The sequence below is a fragment of the Monodelphis domestica genome, chromosome 3, assembly GCF_027887165.1.
Source record: "Monodelphis domestica isolate mMonDom1 chromosome 3, mMonDom1.pri, whole genome shotgun sequence".
Classification (NCBI taxonomy): domain Eukaryota; kingdom Metazoa; phylum Chordata; class Mammalia; order Didelphimorphia; family Didelphidae; genus Monodelphis; species Monodelphis domestica.
Window position 1 is genome coordinate 435,326,219 of NC_077229.1, and position 18,640 is coordinate 435,344,858.

Genomic DNA, 18,640 nt, shown 5'->3' on the forward strand with positions numbered 1-18,640 from the left:
GTGATTATTAAGTATATGAGATGAAGAAGAAGAAGAAGAAGAAGAAGAAGAAGAAGAAGAAGAAGAAGAAGAAGAAGAAGAAGAAGAAGAAGAAGAAGAAGAAGAAGAAGAAGAAGAAGAAGAAGAAGAAGAAGAAGAAGAAGAAGAAGAAGAAGAAGAAGAAGAAGAAGAAGAAGAAGAAGAAGAAGAAGAAGAAAGAAGAAGAAGAAGAAGAAGAAGAAGAAGAAGAAGAAGAAGAAGAAGAAGAAGAAGAAGAAGAAAGAAGAAGAAAAGAAGAAGGAGGAGGAGGAGAAGGAGGAGAAGGAGGAGAAGGAGGAGAAGGAGGAGGAGAAGGAGGAGGAGGAGGAGGAGGAGGAGGAGGAGGAGGAGGAGGAGAAGAAGGAGGAGGAGGAGAAGAAGGAGGAGGAGGAGGAGGAGAAGAAGGAGGAGGAGGAGAAGAAGATCTGAAATCTTTATGACTTTCTCAAGACCACATAGCTTCTTAGTTGCAAAGCAAGGACCAGATTCTAAGGCTCTAATCTCCTGGATTAGTGCTATTTCCACTCTCCAAGGCTAACCCATATTCTTTGTTTCTTTTCTTTTCTGCAGAAGCCTGGTAAGGGCTAGTCAATGGGGCTTAAATGACCTGCCTCAGGTCACACAAGTTGGAAGTGTCTGAGGCCAGATTTAAAACTTCTAGTCTATAGGTTTGTCTTCCAAGCCACTGAGCCACCTAGCTCACCCTTCCTTGTTTCTTTCTAATGCTTTATGCAGTTAACTTGTACCATTCGATCCAAAAGCAGGGGAACTAATCTTAGAGTCAGAGCACTTGGGTTTGAGTTCCCAGACTGATGCTATTTGTGTGCCCTTTGACAAGGTGTTTGGCTTCTCTGAGATGATTTTTTTCATCTGTAAAATGGAAGTAATGAGACATGATACCTGATTCACGGGGTTGCTATGAGGAAGATGCTTTATAAAAGAACTATAGAAAGGTAAATTTTTGTTGTTGTTTAGTACTTTTCAGTCATGTCCGACTCTTTGTGACTCCATTTGGGTTTTCTTGGCAAAAATATTGGAAATGACTTGCATTTCTTTCTCCTGCACATTTTACAGAGGAGGAAACTGAAGCAAACGGTTTAAGGGACTGTCCCACAGTCACACAGCTACTAAGTATTGGAGATCAGATTTTACCTCTGGTCTTCTTGACTCTAGGCTGGGGGATCTATCCCCTGTAAAACATAGGCATAATAGACAGAGAGCTGGTCTTAAAGTAATAAAAATCTGGGTTCCACTGCCAACTCTGACCCTGGGCAAGTCGTTCATTGTCTCAGGGCTCTAAGCTATTCTCTAAGGCTTGAAGTTGCAAAGAGGTTGCTGACTTCCATTAATAGGGCAAATTCCCTGCACCTGTAGTTCCCTATGCCAATGAACTCATAGTTTTAGTCCTTATCCCTATCATGGGTTACTGTACACTGAAGTCCTTTGCCTTAGGGTCGACAAGATTAGAAAAAATACTGAATCCTCACCCTAATGGAATTTATATCATCATTTTCTCTCACTATTTCTACTACCACCATTCCTTCCAAATCTATTTGACAAGATGATCATAGAATTATGTAATGTGAGACATGGTAGAGACCTTAGAGATCATCTAGTCCAATCTTCCCATTTTACAGATGAGGGAAAAGCTCCCATTGAGAATATGAGAAATGATTAAGACTGATTAGTCCCAAACCAGTCACTTTACCTTCTTTGAACCTTTGCAATTAACTTTGAATCTTTTGTCCATGAGATGGTTGAGTCTTCATGGATTTCTGCAAATTGACAGCTTAATTTTATATTTCCAGAATGATCAGGAAATATCTCAGCTTGGATATTCTTCAGTAGTACTGGGGCTGTCAATGAGAAATTAGCAATTCATCATCAGTAGGGAAAAAAGAGAAAAATAATACTTAAAAATGAGCTCCATCTTCTTTTTGGTACTCAAAAGATGTGGAGTCAGATCTATGTCACAGAGTGAGACAAAGTATGGTCCACCCACCCACCCCCCTTTTTTTAAGTGAAATTGTACATTATGGAGCCACTATCTACATGCTTTTCAGCTAGTGAAACTGCACTTTACCCTTTCTCTCAAGCCAACATCAAGGAAATGGGTATGGAATAGGGTAGATCTGAATTGGATAGGCTAGACCATAGGACTAGACCACCAGGATGCAAAAGGAAACTCAGCCTCATATTTCTTTGTTAAAGAAACCCCAATAGAAATCTAGGGCTATTGTTTACATCCTTCATATCAGCAGGACAGTGTTATCTGCTAAAATAAATATAAGCTGTGAAAAAATCAGTTGTGGGAAGACTGGGCTATCCCTCGAATATGGCATCATTGTCAGCAGCAAGAGTGGGGTGCCTGAGAAGGGTACAGTTATCCTGGGCAGCCACTAGGCGTCAGGACTCACATGATATCTTTTAGAACCGGTTAAAAATGATCACTGTCTAAAGGGCCACGATTTGTAAAAATGCAGAAGCAAAGGGAGTTTTAATTTTGCTGCAGGTGCTCCCAAATCTTAAGAATAAGCAATTTTATCTGATATAATGGGAACATTCAAAGTCAGCATTTTCAAGCTTCCCGGAGGATTCTTCAGACCTTGTGTCAATGCAATAAAAATCAAATTCTATTTACTAGGAGCACTGGTGTAATGATGACGACAACAGCCACAACCCCAAAATGATGGTGATAAAAATCATTCTGAGCCCTAGTCACTGGCTGACATTGCTTTGTTGATCTGTTACCATAATATTCACTACTGTGAGTAATTCAGTAGATCAAAAGCCATGCCCAGCCATGGTTGGTCTGGCAGCTAATTTTGAATTAAAAAAAAAAGTTTATTCTTTATTTGAGAAGTGGTGATGGCCACACTGGGTAATAAATTCTATGTAGAGATAGGAATTTAGACTCAACACTTTAAAAAAAATTATTTCTCTTAATTAATTTGGGGGATCATGTTGGAAACTTTCTTAGTCCTTATTCTAAGAAAATTTTCTGTTTACTCAAATGCTAATGACTTTGTTATTTAGAAGTGTGTGTGTGGGTGACTTCACTTTATTTTTGTTTATTTTTAAAGTTTTATTGGTCTTTTTAATATCATCGTCATTTCCATGCATATATGTATAAGCATTTTTCTATCCTATCCCAACACCAACTGTAAATCTTCCCTTGTAACAAAGTAAAAGAATTAAACCAAAACAACCAATTCAACAAATATATTTGATAGCATATATAATGTTCTGCACCCACAATCCTTCATCTTTCTGTGGAAAGGAGGGGATGATACTATTGATTTGTATTGACTTCAAGGTCTTCATAGATGTTTCCAAGATCCCATCTTTGGCAAGTCAGTCGTAATATGTTCAATAGAAGACAGGTAGGGGGAAGAGTAACTAAAGGCTGGATTTGGAGTCAGGAAGATCTGTATATAGATCATTCATCAGATATTGAAAACGTGTGTGATCTTGGGCAAGTTACTTAATTTCTCTGGGTATCAATTTCCTCCTCTGTAAAATAAGAGGGCTGGATTCATTGGTCTCTAAGGTCCTTTGCAGCTCTAAAATCTAAGATCCCATGACAGCTAAAAGGAACCTTAAAAGTTAAACTCCAACCAGCTCATTTTACAGATGAAAAGTCAGAAGCCTAAGGCACTGAAGTGACTTGCTCAAAATTGCATATTGTAAAAGTTAAAATTAAACCTCAATAATAATATTATATTTTAAGAGATTTATTAATGATCATTAGAAATCAAGGAGGACCATGTGCCCATGGCTGGTTAGCCATTTTTAAGTCAACCCCACTCAACACCATCAATGCTGATTCTACATCAGAGCCAGGGAGCCTCCAAAGCCCACGCCCTTTATCCTCTGTCTACAGGAAGTACATAATGACAGGAAGTCAATGGGCTCTTGGGATATGTAGTTCTATTTTTTTAGGGTAACAGATATTCAATCATAAAATATCTAATTAAGAGCCGTTAAAAACAAAAAACCAAAATCCAGTCTTTAGTGTATGTATACATTGTGGCTATCAACAATAATAACCATAGGTCAGCTTGGATTCAAACCCAGATCTTTTGACTCTACATCTAGAGGGCTTTCCATTGGTATCATGGGATGTATAGAGCACTGAAAATAGAACTGTGTGCTATCTTTGATACAAATAATGTAACCCTTATCTAGAGTTCTCCCAGTACTTTATGCCCATTCCTACTGTCCTATGATGAAGGACTTCTATCTTCACAGAGGAGTAGATAAGATTGATGGTGGCATATAAGAACAAACAGTACTTTCCTCTCTAACACAAGGAATAGAACATGGTACAAAAATAATGTGGCACTTGAGGTTTGAAATCTAAGTTCTCAATTTTAACTAATGTGAATGACTTGCTCTCATTTAATGCCAAAGCACACAAGAATCTCCTCAGTTTCTAATCTTTTCATAAGATGCTAAAACTTGAAGTCAAAGAAACAGAATTCAAATCCTAGCTTCACTTCTTTCTACAACCCCTTTGGACTTCAATTTTACTCATCTATAAAATGGAAAACTAGACAAGATGATCTTTTAAGTTCCTTCTAGCTTTAGATCTATGCCCATAATACATTGTGTTTATGAGGTGAGGCATACATATGTTTGTGCTTGTGTGTATCTGGGTTTGGAACCATTGCTTTGACAATAGCTCTGCTCAAAATGCACCTTTCTTGAATAATGAACTGGAGGAATTCCATGTGACCTGGAACGACCTCCAGGAATTGATGCAGAGTTGAGAGGAGCAGAACCAGGAGAACAATGTACACAGAGACAGATACACTGTGGTACAACGAATGTAATGAACTTCTCCATTAGTGGCAATGCAGTGATCCAGGACAATTCTGAGGGACATGAGAAAGAACCCTATCTACATCCAGAGAAAGAACTGTGGGAGTAGAAACACAGAAGGAAAACATGATTGATCACATGAATTGATGGGGATATAATTAGGGATGTAGACTCTAAATGATCACCCTAGTGCAAATATCAATAATATGGAAATAGGTCTTGATCAATGACACATGTAAAACCCAGTGGAATTGCATGTTGGCTATGAGGGGGCAGGGAGGAGTAAGGGGAAGGAAAGAACATGATTCCTGTAACCATGGAAAATTATTCTAAATTAATTAAATAAAAATTTTCAATTAATAAAAAAGAAATGTACCTTTCTTTGCCTACATATATATATATGAGTTTCCAAAAGATCTGTATCACTGCCCAATTTTGCTCTTGCAGAGCTCAGCCTAATTGTTTGCTGCCTGATGAAGGTGCCCTGAGGTCATCATTAAGTACTTCAATAGTACAAAGTGATGAAGAGTAAGATTTTCCCATTTCTAGTGGTATGACCCTGGGCAAGTCACTTAACCTTAATTGTCTAACCATTACTTCTCTTCTGCCCTGGAACCAATACTTAGTATTTATTTTAAGATGGAAGAGAAAGGTTATTTTTAAGAGTAATAATTCCTCCTAGACAGACTAAACAGTCCCTTCCATGGAGTTCCAAATGCAGTAATAGTTTTACAATGTGGAAAAACTATTGTCTTTTCTATCTTTGTTTTAAAACATAGGATTCTGTTTAAAAAGTTATGCATAAAATACTATCAACAAAGCAATGGGTTCAAATCAAGAAAACATCTAATGCCCAGTGGACTTACGCGTCGGCTATGGGGGGTGGGGGGGAGGAAAAGAAAATGATCTATGTCTTTAACGAATAAAGCTTGGAAATGATCAAAAAAAAATAAAAAGAAAAAGAAATAGTAAGCAAAAAAAAAAAAGTTATGCATAGCAAGCTTGTTTGGGGAACTATACAAACTCTTTTGAAAAACTAGTTTTATATCAAACCTGTGTGAGATGGTTGCTAAGGAACCATCCAATAGATAATAAGAATAACAGAAACTCGAACTTCAAAAGCAGAGGGCTCAGGTAAAGAGAGGAAAATGGCTCCTTCTGATCAGAACCAGACAATAACAGCTTGTCCATTGTAACTCTCATAGAGATGCACTATTGATCTGCCAGTGATGCCTTTGTTGGTCTCTTCCAAGTTTTACCGATGAGAAAACAAGAATTTCTAAAAGAAGAGGACTGAAACTTAAAGAGAACTATGTCAGCTTTAATTGCAAAAGGGAGTCGTGATAACAATGGTTTTTAAAGTGGCATAGCCAGAGCTACAGCTGCCAGGGAATTCTAGTATGACCCACAAAATTTATAGTATTTGGGAGATTAGGGAGAACAGTGTCATACTGAAATGGGAGAAAAATAGGATTTGATTAAACAATGATTTATGAGTTAGGAATTACTGGGGGGAAAAGCAAATAGTACCCAAGTATTTATTTCTTTGAATCCGACTCGAATACTTTATTCTATTTATTTTTATAACCCTTAATTTCTGTTTTAATATCAATACTGTGTATTGATTCCAAGGCTGAAGAGTGGTTAGGGGCTAGGCAATGGGGGTTAAGTGACTTGCTCATGGTCACACAGCTGGGATGTATCTGAGTTCACATTTGAACCCAGGATCTCCTGTCTACAAGCCCAGCTCGCAATTCACTGAGCCACCTAACTACACTACACCCAATTTCATTCTATTCAAATGTTGTGGATAATACATAAGTTCGTTTTCTTCATTAAAAACTCTTTCTTTTACAGCATAATTGAATAGAAATGTATAAGCTGCTTCTTCCTTCTCAGCCCCACAGCAAATCATGTATTCAAGAAACTGAATTGTTCATAATAAAAGGCTATTTTTTTAAAATAAAGAAGAAGGAATCCCCACCCAGAATTCAGGAACTTATTTAGCTTTGGTAAAAAAAAAAAACTTTGGAAGTAGTAAACAACTTTTTGACACTAATATTACACACCCCAAATATACAGAAATGGAGACTATCTCAGCCTTACCTTTGCATTCTTTTTTACAAGATTGTCTTTTGGGATCTTTTTTCTCTTCATTTTGAGTGAGTGTTTCAGGTTTGGGAATCTTTTTACTAAAAATAGAGTTCTTTCTGGCCCTTTCTTTCTCTTCCAAGCGCATTTTTAGAGCAGCCACTTTGGACAGAATTTTCTTCTTCACACCCTCAGCTAAGTGTCCAGTCCCAGACATTTCTTGCTTCTTATTTCCTTCCTCAGCCAGAGTCTCTGGCACTTTAGATTTTGGAGGCATCATATGATGGTGTTTCCTTTCCTCTTTTGCCTTTTGTACAATTCCTTGTAAAGAGCTTTTCTGACAATGATTTGATGGCTGTTGGTCTTTACATACAGGACTGGTTTTAGAGACACTTTCTGCTGGAAGGAATGCCAAAGTTTCTATGGGGGATCCCAGTGAATCTGTGGCCTTGGGTTCTCCAGTTGTGAGTTCTTCTATTTTACCATCCATTGCAAAATGTGTGCCCTCTCCCTCTTGAAATGAAGTCAAGGGAAATCCAAAAGGCACACTTGTAGGAGGCAAGTTAGGTGACAAATATTTGGTACATTCACTCTCAGTGTTTTGACATGCCTTTGAGTCAGAACAAATCTGTTCATGCTGTTTCAGTTCAACTGAACTGACAGACATATCTTGTGTTTGGCTTATGCCACTGTTGGTCTCTCTTTCATGGGAAGTATCAGTGGCTAGTCCAACAAGACTATTGGAAAGAATGGAGGAGCCTGCAATCCATTCAGTAGCACTGTCTTGGACCTTGTGGACTGGCTCACCTAAGTCGCTCTCCATGCCCTCTTGGCTTTGTCTCTCATGGCCTACACATGGAATTCCTTCTTCAAGGTGCTCGACTTCCTTAAGACATGGAACTTGTGAAAGGGAAGTTTTGACTTTCAACTTCTGACTATATCTCTCCTTGTTCAAATTCCTTCCCTCTGGGATCACCCCTAGTGTGGACTCAGAAGTCACTAACTTTCCTGTCCCAACACACTCAAGAACTCCTGTTTCATTTGTGGAATCTACAGAAGATTCCATAATTTCTGGATGAGTCAGAAACTGTGTAAGCAAGGAGTGAACCTCTCTAGACTGATCTTTCTCTTGTATTTTACTAACACCGTCAATGTTTTTCTTCTCAGAGACTTCAGAGACCACATCCAAGCCCCCTTTAAATTGTGAAATTTCAACACATGTTTCTTTTTCATTTATAGGATCTACGGATGATTCTAGAATGTTGGAGTCTTTCAAATATTGGAGAGAAGGGATACAAAAGCCTACATTATTTCCTACTTCTTTTTTCTCTTGAATTTCTCTTCCACCACAAACAATTGTAGAATTAGACTGGTTGCTCCTAGTTGATTTGTCTGTTTCAGAGGTGTCCAATTTTTGTATTGAGTTTTCTGCCTCAGGCTTCTCAGAAATGACACAGGCATTGTCCCAAATCATAGAACTGACTTTGCTTTCTAAATCCACTATCTGCATTGGTGGAGAGGGCTCTGAAACAAGGTCTGCCAGTGCTAGAGCTTTTTGCCCTTCCCCTAACTCATAGTCTCCCTGATTACCATCAGCTGAATTCTCTTTAGCCTCCTCCAGTAGATTTTGCAGAGAAGAACGAACCTTCCAAGAGGTCTGCCTTTCTCCTTCCTCATTCGCCACAGCTACTCTGGCACTGGGGAGTCCCAAATTCCCTCTTTCCTCCTCAAAATTATCTGTTGAATATTTTAATGGCAATGGGCTACTTTGCCCCCAGGCAGCTGCGATGGCATAGAAGCTATCCTGGAGGCTGTCTTCTCCAGAAAATGAACCCTGCTGTGGTTGGATCTCCTTGCATAAGTTTTGTTCAGACTCTCTCTCTTCCCCTTGACAATTCTCTGCCCAGCTTCTATCCACTGCACTCTCAGGGGCCTCACTTTCAATTGTCAATCCATCAGCAATGGCACCCAGAGAATTACTCAAGAAATCCTCTCTTTGTAGCAGCTGCGGATGAGGTAGATGAGCTGCTGTCCCAAGGGGATCTTCAAGGATCAGCTGCTCAGCAGCATTAACTGTCCAGTCATTTCCAGCAAGGGCAGACTGTTCATCAGAAGGAAATTGAACAGTACTTCCAGCTGGCGCCTCAGGCAAATGTTCTTTGGCTCTGTCCAAGTGATTGTTTTGAGCAATTGAAAGAGCAAGGTATTTGGCCTGATGGCCTTTAACAACAGTTCCAAGAGCAGATGTTTCTTCCCCATCACTGGGACCCTGATAACCCCTGATATTTTCCGTTAGCATCTCATTTGATGACTTTTCATGATGCTCCACAATCATGTTACAAAGAGATGTTCCTGCTTCATCCTCAATCCCAAGGAGTGCCGCAACCCCTTCTTCTTGGAGCTGAGAAAGGCAGTCCTTCTCTGTAGAAATCTGGGCTTCCCAGGCATTAACTAGGTTACTAGGACTAAGCTTTTCTTGGTCTCCATCTAGAATTGTAGTCAGTTCTTTTACAGAGTTCTTGTCTCCTATTTTATTCTCATTTGTATCCCTTTCATAGGCCCCTTCTAAGCTGTTGCCCATGGAAATACTCAGGGAATATGGTGCTGTGTTTGCATCTCCAGCCTCTCTGTTTTCACATGTTGGACAAGGGGTCTCAGCATCCTGTGCTTGAGAAAATTGTTCCTTTGTCATGTCACTGATCAAACATAAATCAGATGTTTCGTGTTGTCTGTCTGCCAGCTGTGAGCCCATGGGGCAATTTTCTTGAGACAAATAGTCATTACATGGCATTGAAGATGGAAAATATTTGGGACTGCAACCTGTTTTTGTGTCATCTGTTTCATGGGGTGCCATATCTAATGGTTCTTCTCCATCCCTTGGTACACTAAATGATTGTTCTGCAGTCAGAACAGCATAGGAAGCTTCTGCCAAAGCTATATAGAGACTCTCTTGCTCACCAAGATCAGCATCACTCACATGTTGGTAATGGGCTAAAAGTTCACAGTCTAACAGATTTTCATGACTGGCCTCAGAGCTGGTTTGCTCATATGGCCCATCTTCCCTGGGACTTGCAAGTTGGCAGAGGTTACTTTCTTGGTCTTCTTTCTCATGGTGTTGTGGGCCTGGAGAGCAGCTTTCCAGCTCTCTGTGATGGGCTAAGGATCCATCTCCTTCACTGGTACTTTTCTGAGAGCTCAGGGAGCTTGTAATGGTCCCACTTAAGGCAGAAACTTTCCCCAGAGATTCAGAGTCTATCATGGATTCTGAAAAGGCTTGCAGGTGGCTTTTGGTAGTATTGGTAGTACCCTTTTTACTACTTTCCTCTTTTTGTACCTAGGGAGATAAGAAGAATGGAATTATCAATATTAGGATCTATAATAAGGCAATTATCCAGGTGATATTTAATCCTTTAACTACCTGTATTAGTGGCAAGCAGAGACCACATGAATAATTGAAATCCACATTTAATTCAATAAACATCTTCTTAGTTAGTGGCTTCCCAAATCCCTCCAGGGTACTAGAAATCAAGTCAATTACACTGGGTCCCTCAAAATACATTGGAGACCAAAAAGTCAGAGCCAAGGGTGAGGACAAAAGGGAGATGACACTGCTAGCTGATTCTAAAGTAGAGCTTTGGTGAGCATCTACATGGTGTGACTATAATGTACAGAGACATTTCAACAAGCAACACATGAGAATAAATGACACGGAATTCATATTGTAACTGGAAACAAGGTCATAGCTTCTCCTCTGATTTCCACAACTTTGGCAATCCTATGTTGTCCTTTCCTGGCATCTCATTGCTTTTTTCTCTTGAAGATTCCTCTTGACCTTGGCTGTGGGTAGAGAATATGATGATGTGGGGAAGGAGAACCAGAAGTCCATTGCAGGAATTGTTTCCTCACCTCACCCTGAAAGTATATCACATCCCTACAACTTTCTAATTTAAAAAAAAATCTACCTATATGGCTCAAATTTGTAAGATGGAAGAGTAGTACAGAGGGAAAGAGTACTGGATTTAGTGTCATAGGAAATGGATTTGAATCTTGCCACTGTCACTATCTGTATGACCTTGGGAAAATCATTTGACCTCTCTTGGCCTCAATTTCTTCATCTATAAAATGGAGTGGGAGGGTTGAACCAGATGGTTTCTGAGGTCTCTTCCAGCTCTAAATCCAAAATCTTTTATTATAATTCTCCCCATTTCTCCATCACTCAGTAACCTCTTAGGGTTCTGGCTTAGGGCCTCTTTTCTTCTCCCTCTATATGATTTCACTTAATGATCTCATCAGCTCCCATGGATTTAATTACTATCTCCATGCTGATGACTCTCCAATCTAGTTATTTGGCCCCATTCTCTTTACTGACTTTCACATCTCTGACTACCTTTCAGACATCTCAAACTGGGTGTCCAGTAGATATCTTAAATGTAACAAGTCCAAAACAGAATTTATTATCTTTCCCCCTAAATTGTTCCCTACTCCAACATTCCCCCATCACTGTAGAGGATCCTATTTCCTGAGGCTCACAATCTTGGATTACTCACCATCTCTTGCCCCACATATCCAGTTTTTTCCCATGGCTATCAATTTCATCTTTCTCAAATACAACATCTTCTCTTCTCTGACTTTGCTACCACTCTTGTGCAGGCCCTGATCACCTCACACACCTGGATTATTGCAACAGTCTACTGATGGGTCTGCCTGCCTCAAGTCTCTCCTCACTATGATCCTTCTTCCATTCAGGAACTAATGTGACCTTCCTAAAGTTCAGGGTTTGATCATATCACCCTACTGCTTAATAAACTTGATCCTATGGTCTCCAGAAGCAGATACAAAATACTCTGGCATTCAGAGTCCATAATAACCTAACTCCTACCTTTCCATTCTTCTTATACATCACTCTTTTGATTCATTGATACTGGTGGCCTGGCTCTTCTGATAAAAGAGATTCCATCTCTCAAGCTCCATTTTCTCTGACTATCCCTCATGCCTGGTATTCTCTCCCTCCTCCTTTCCAACTGCTGTCCATCTCTGGCTCTTTTAAATCCCAACTAAGATTCCACCTCCTACAGGAAGTATTCCCTAATCCCTTTTAACTCTAGTGCTTTTCCATTATAAATTATTTCCTGTTTTCCCTGTATGTAGCTTGCTTTGTATATATTTGTTTGTGTATTGTCTCCTTCCTAAGACTGTAAGCTCCTCAAGGGCAGGGACTGTCTTTTGCCTCTTTTAGATTCCAGGCACATCCTAGGTGCTTTACCTATGTTTTTCTATTAACTAATTGATTGATTGACTCCACTTGCTGGGGAAAGTGCTAATCTGTGTTGTAGACAATATTCTTCATCAGCATCTCCCTATTTAAATCTGTGAGGTCACAGGTCTGGTTAAAAGCAGCTCTATTAGGTAGTTTTCCTTCTACAACTCTCCTGTGTGTGTGTGTGTGTGTGTGTGTGTGTGTGTGTGTGTGTGTGTGTGTGTGTGTGTGTGTGTGTGTGTGTTTCATTACATTGAAATGGAAAAAAAGGGAAAGGAAAATATTTTTTAATCAAATATAGGAGTATCTTAGTTTTAAAACTCTGGGGGAAATCAGTCTCAATATATGTGATAGTCTACCTCTTTCCCTAAATTGTACTCTATAAAACTACTCATATCAGCCATTTAACAAGCCAAATTCATGCAAAATACACTGGAATACCTCTGAACAAAACCAACTCTTGGTAGAAGGGTTAGAAACAACCTATTTCATGTACTACAAACAATGCTTTAAGGCCTAATTTACCAAAAAAAATAAAAGCAAAAACAAATTCCCCATTGTCCTGCCTACAAAACTGAAATTCTCACCATTCGTATTAATCATTCCTTTGAGTTCAATCATTGTTACTTTCATCCTCCTTCTCATCAACATTTATTAATAACTTCAAAGGTTTGTTGTTTCATTGGTGTGTGGATGCCTTCTACCCACACCAGGTCATAGCTCTCTACAACTTAGTAGCTGATCTCAGAGTTGCTGGAAATTTATCTATCCCCTATAGGTCCAAGCTGGTGCAGGCTCCTCTAAACCTCTTTTGCTAAAGCACCCCAATAAGGAATCCTTCACAATGCAAATCATCCTGCTCCATTTAATTGTTTTTCTACACTTGATCCCTCAGGTTTTCTTAAAGGTGAACCAACTTACAACATATTGGGAAGTTCTAGGACTGAGGTTCAGTGAGTCTTCCAAATTAATTTATCTTTCTTGATTAAAGACCTTTATTTTAACAAAAAAAAAAAGGAGAGGGACAGCTAGCTGACTTAGGGGATAGTCAGGCTGTGAACTTTAGATTACTCTACCCTACTTAGTCTAACAAAAATCAAGAAATTGTGAGCTTTAGATTACTCCACCCTTACCCTTTGATCTAGCCATAGAACTACTGGGTGTGTACCCCAAAGAGATAATGGACAAAAAGACTTGTACAAGAATATTCATAGCTGCGCTCTTTGTGGCAAAAAATTGGAAAATGAGGGGATGCCCATCAATTGGGGAATGGCTGAACAAATTGTGGTATATGTTGGTGATGGAATATTATTGTGCAAAAAGGAATAATAAAGTGGAGAAGTTCCATGGAACCTGGAACAACCTCCAGGAAGTGATGCAGAGTGAGAGGAGCAGAACCAGGAGAACATTGTACACAGAGACTGATACACTGTGGTATAATCGAACATAATGGACTTCTCCATTAGTGGCAGTGTAATGTCCCTGAACAATCTGCAGGGATCAAGGAGAAAAAACACTATCCATAAGCAGAGGACAAACTGTGGGAGTAGAAACACTGAGGAAAAGCAACTGCCTGACTACAGTGGCTGAGGGGACATGACAGAGGAGAGACTCTAAATGAACACTCTAATGCAAATACTAACAACATGGCAATGGGTTCGAATCAAGAACACATATGATACCCAGTGGAATCACGCATCGGCTATGGGGGGTGGGAGGGAGGAAAAGAAAATGATCCTTGTCTTTAATGAATAATGCATGGAAATGATCAAATAAAATACTATAAAATAAAAAATAAATAAATAAAAAATAAAAAAAATAGATTACTCCACCCTATGTAGTCTAACAATATCAGGAATGTCTACACCCATACTTAAGGATTAAGTATTTAGGAGGATGGCCTATGATAGACATGTGCTAGCAAATGACAAATCAGAAACAACTGACAGCCCCCTGGAATGTCCTAAGTCTAGCCTAAGATATCATTGGTACATGTGCAGGAAAGTGATGTAAAACCATCTATACATTTCGCATCACTTCCTCTCTCCCGCCCCTTTGATGGTGGAAAGGTGGCTGGCAGCAGCTTGCTAAGCATGTCATCATCTTGGCATGGCAGCTGCTGTTGTCCAGGTTTAGTGGTGAGTCTTCCTTGATGCCATATTGGAGGAAGCCTAGTAACCTAGTTCAGGTAAGGCTCTTCTCTGAGATCTCTCAGAGTTTAGGCTTATTTTTCTCTCCTTTACCTTCCAAACACTATCCTCTTGGAGAAAGCCTCTAATCTTCAAGGACCTTATGGTGGAGGACTTTGAACTCGCCTAGCACAGGCCGGGCAGGAGAAATCCTATACCTTTCCCTCTCTCTTCTCCTTGATTTCTTCCCTATATATTGATTAAACCACCCTATATTTCCAAACTGACTTAGGTATTTTATTTGGGATATCCCCTGGTGATCAAAAATCAAATTTAGATTAGGTCACAATCCTAAATTTTCTTTACAAGGCCTAGAGACCAGAGGTCCTAGGTTCAAATCTGGCCTCAGATACTTCCTAACTGTGTGACCCTGGGCAAGTCACTTAACCCCTATTGCTAGCCCTCACCACTCTTCTGCCTTGGAACCAATACATAGTAGTGATTCTAAGAGAGAAGGTAAGATTTTAAAAAAAAAGGAATACATATTGCTTTTCCAAAATTGCATTTAAATAGCACTTCATGCTTTACAAAGTTATTTTCACCTACATTTCAAATTACCTATGTAATCCACTAATAATTCAGCTATGCATATTTTGAGTAGTATTATGCCCACTTAAAAGATGATAAAAATGAGACTCAGAATTCTTGAGAGGCTTAGAATACAGAGATTTAGAGGTGAAAGGGATGAGAGTTCATCTCATTCAAACCTCTCAATTTCACAGATGAAAAAATTGAGACTGAGAGTAGCTAAATGATTTCCTAAAGGTCACACAAGTAGCAAGTGGTAAAATAAAATGTAAAGTCAGTTCCTGACTCTATCACTTTTGACTATGGTATACTAAAACAAACATGAGGACAGCTAGGTCCAGATCATAAATCTGATATAAATCAACTATATAATTTGATACTATGCTTGATTTTAGCCAAAAAGTCAAGAAGTGATCAACTGCATAATTTGAGCAACTTCTCTCAGCTTCAATTTTCTCATCTGAAAAATAGGGGTTATAAGATTTCCACTACCTACCTTTCTAGAATGACCAGGGTCCTGCTTATGGCAGAAGATTTTCCAATTAAGATTTTTATAGGGAAAGTACTCTGTAATCCTTAAAATGCTATTAAAATGTGAGTTCTTTATGCCCAAGGGGCGCTAAAAGTCTGTCTGCCCTTTGATCCAGCTATAGCACTGCTGGGTTTGTACCCCAAAGAGATAATAAGGAAAAAGGCTTGTACAAGAATATTTATAGCCATGGTCTTTGTGGTGGCAAAAAATTGGAAAATGAAGGGATGCCCTTCAATTGGGGAATGGCATCTGTGGGTGATGGAATACTATTGTGCTAAAAGGAATAATAAACTGGAGGAATTCCATGGAGATTGGAACAACCTCCAGGAAGTGATGCAGAGTGAGAGGAGCAGAACCAGGAAAACATTGTACACAGAGACTGATACATAATGGCACAATCAAACGTAATGGACTTCTCTCCTAGCAGCAATGCAGTGATCCAGGACAATACTGAGGGACTTATGAGAAAGAACACCATCCACATCCAGAGAAAGAACTGTGGGAGTAGAAACACAGAAGAAAAACAACTGCTTGACTACATGGGTTGATGGGGATGTGGTTTGGAATGCAGACTCTAAATGATCACCCTAGTGCAAAAATCAACAATATGGAAATAGGTTTTGATCAAGGACACATGTAAAACCCAATGGAATTGTGTATCAGCTACGGGAAAGGAGGGAAAGAACATGACTTGTAACCAAGAGAAAATATTCTAAATTGACTAATTAAATAACATTTTCAAAAAAAAAAAGAAAATGTGCATTCTTTAAAAAAAAAAACCCTTACTTTCTATCTTAGTAACAACTGTAAAACAAAAAGGTAAGGGCTAGACAGATGGACTTCAGTGATTTACCCAGCATCATACAGTTGGGAAGTATCTAAGCCAGATTTGAACCCCTGGACCTCCCATCCCCAGGGCTGGCCTTCTGACTCCTGAACTACCTAGCTGCCCCAGTGCGTTCTTCTGATTAAATATCTTGCCTTTGGCCACCCTGCTAATAAGCACCAGAAGTAAGACTGAAATTGCATATTTTAGGGACATTAGGTCTGCACCCAGGGTGTTTCAGTCTCGTTTTTCATTCTGAAGAGTAACTCAACCGTGAATCAGAACTCTAGAACAAAACTTTCTTTGTGAATCAGCCATTTCTTTGAAGGCCACATAGCTCAATCAGTCATTACGAAACAACCTCAACAGAGAATGAGTCTGCTACTGCTCGATTTTGGTCAGAGGACCCGTGACTAGGCTCATGCAAGCTCCCTTTTTGTCTTATCTTGTGGGAAAACTCTTTGTTCAGGTAAAAATAAAACTGCTGAGGGAGAGTCGATTTCAGTGGCCTGGTTTTGGCTGCTCATTTTCTTGCCAAGTTCACATATTTTAATATGAGAACTAGAAACCAACTCCTGTATCAGAATTAGACATCTTGCTTTAGAAAAATGTGTGTATGTGTTTCAGGTGGGTGGGTGGGTGGCAGGAACAGAGATCAGGACTGTAACCTAAGGGAAGCCACCAGGGCTTTGTCCCAGGCCACTGAGATTTAGAGGTGTGAAAATTTACCACATGTACTCTTTCAGTAACTAGAAATCATTAGATCCAACTGAAATTGCATTAATTACTTCTTCGACTTTCACATCATTTGTGAAATTTGATTTCCAGGCAATTTTGTGCTACTTGGCCCAAGGGTCAAGGCTAACTAGTTATATAGTTCCTGGGAAGCAACACTTCATAGGAGAGGGGAGAAGAAAGAAGAATTGGATGTCAGCCACAATTCCAGAGTCATCTTTCTTTTAAAAGCAATATTAAAACAGTGCATTTTATAAGACTACAAATTCACACTCATCCTTTTCAACCTTTCAATCCTTGCTCAACAAGCTTCTCATTGGGGAAGTAGAAGAGGTTTTTTGAGAGGTTTTCTTTAGGCGTCTTGTGATGGTAAAGATGGAGGGAGCCATAGAGCTCCATTCTCAGAAAAGAGCATTGTTAGCCCCATCTGGTGTCAGTTTCCATCAATAAATAAAATCCCTCAAAATCTTACCAGTTTAAGTCAGACACCTATTTCTTTCTAGATAGGTAAAGATTAGTCAAGTTCCCCACCAGTGCTCTGGTTCTTGTTCTCACTGGAACATGGGAACATGACATTTTCTTCAAAATGCCAGTGGAAAATGCATTGTCCCACTAGATAAATCACACACAAGATTGTATTTTGTCTTTCCTATGCCAGGGTATTGCTGCTTTCCAGATTCTCAGGCAGAAATATGATGGTAAATATTTAACTGGTTCTCCGGGGGAAAAGAAGTGTACCATGTGACACTTTTAAGTTTAATCGGCATTATTATTTTCTCCATCACTTTCTTAAATCTAGGCAAAATAATAAATCAAGCCCCAATTTATACCTTTTACAGATTTTTGATGTATAAATACTAACATTGAACATTTAACCTCTCCTCATTCAAATAGTATTTTATGCTTTACAAAGACATTTTGACATTTTTATATCACCTCACTTAATTCTCTACTAACTCACTTTTTTGTATTCCAAGTATTATTATACCCACTTTCTAGGTGATAAAAATGAGCCTCAGAACTCCTAAGAGGCTTAAAACTCAGAAATGTTGAGGTGGAAGGGACCTGAGGTCAACTTGTTCAAAACTCTACTAACTCACTTTTTTGTATTCCAAGTATTATTATACCCACTTTCTAGGTGATAAAAATGAGCCTCAGAACTCCTAAGAGGCTTAAAACTCAGAAATGTTGAGGTGGAAGGGACCTGAGGTCAACTTGTTCAAAACTCTACTAACTCACTTTTTTGTATTCCAAGTATTATTATACCCACTTTCTAGGTGATAAAAATGAGCCTCAGAACTCCTAAGAGGCTTAAAACTCAGAAATTTAGAAGTGAGAGGAACCCAAGGTCAACTTGTTTAAAATTCTTCATTTTACAGATCAAGAAACTGAGTCTATGAGAAGTTAAGTGACTTCCTAAAAGTCAAAAAAGTAAATAGTAAATAGCAAAGCTAAAATAAAAATCCAATTAATCCCTCTGCTACCAGATATGACAGTGAGTTCTACTGGCAGTTACTGATGAGTCCTTTTCCTTCCCAGTGAATTTAATTTATTCACTTGTCTATGTGCCTCGGAGATCCTTGGGTACGACTGCTAGAAAACTGTCTTTGTTGATACTTGTATAAACCCTGAACAACTCA

The 18,640-nt window shown here is 39.1% G+C and overlaps 1 protein-coding gene across 9 annotated transcripts in view; it reads right to left on the reverse strand.

Annotated features, from left to right (window-relative positions):
• The window catches only part of ALPK2 (alpha kinase 2), a 189,052-nt gene that overhangs the window by 71,102 nt on the left and 99,310 nt on the right, over positions 1 to 18,640 (reverse strand). For all 9 annotated transcript variants that reach the window (XM_056824488.1, XM_056824487.1, XM_056824484.1 and 6 more), the window contains 2 exons: positions 6,949 to 10,267; positions 1,727 to 1,874 (listed from right to left, as the gene is read on the reverse strand). In XM_056824488.1, coding sequence (XP_056680466.1) covers positions 1,727 to 1,874; positions 6,949 to 10,267 — 3,467 coding nt within the window. The remainder of the gene's footprint in view (positions 1 to 1,726; positions 1,875 to 6,948; positions 10,268 to 18,640) is intronic.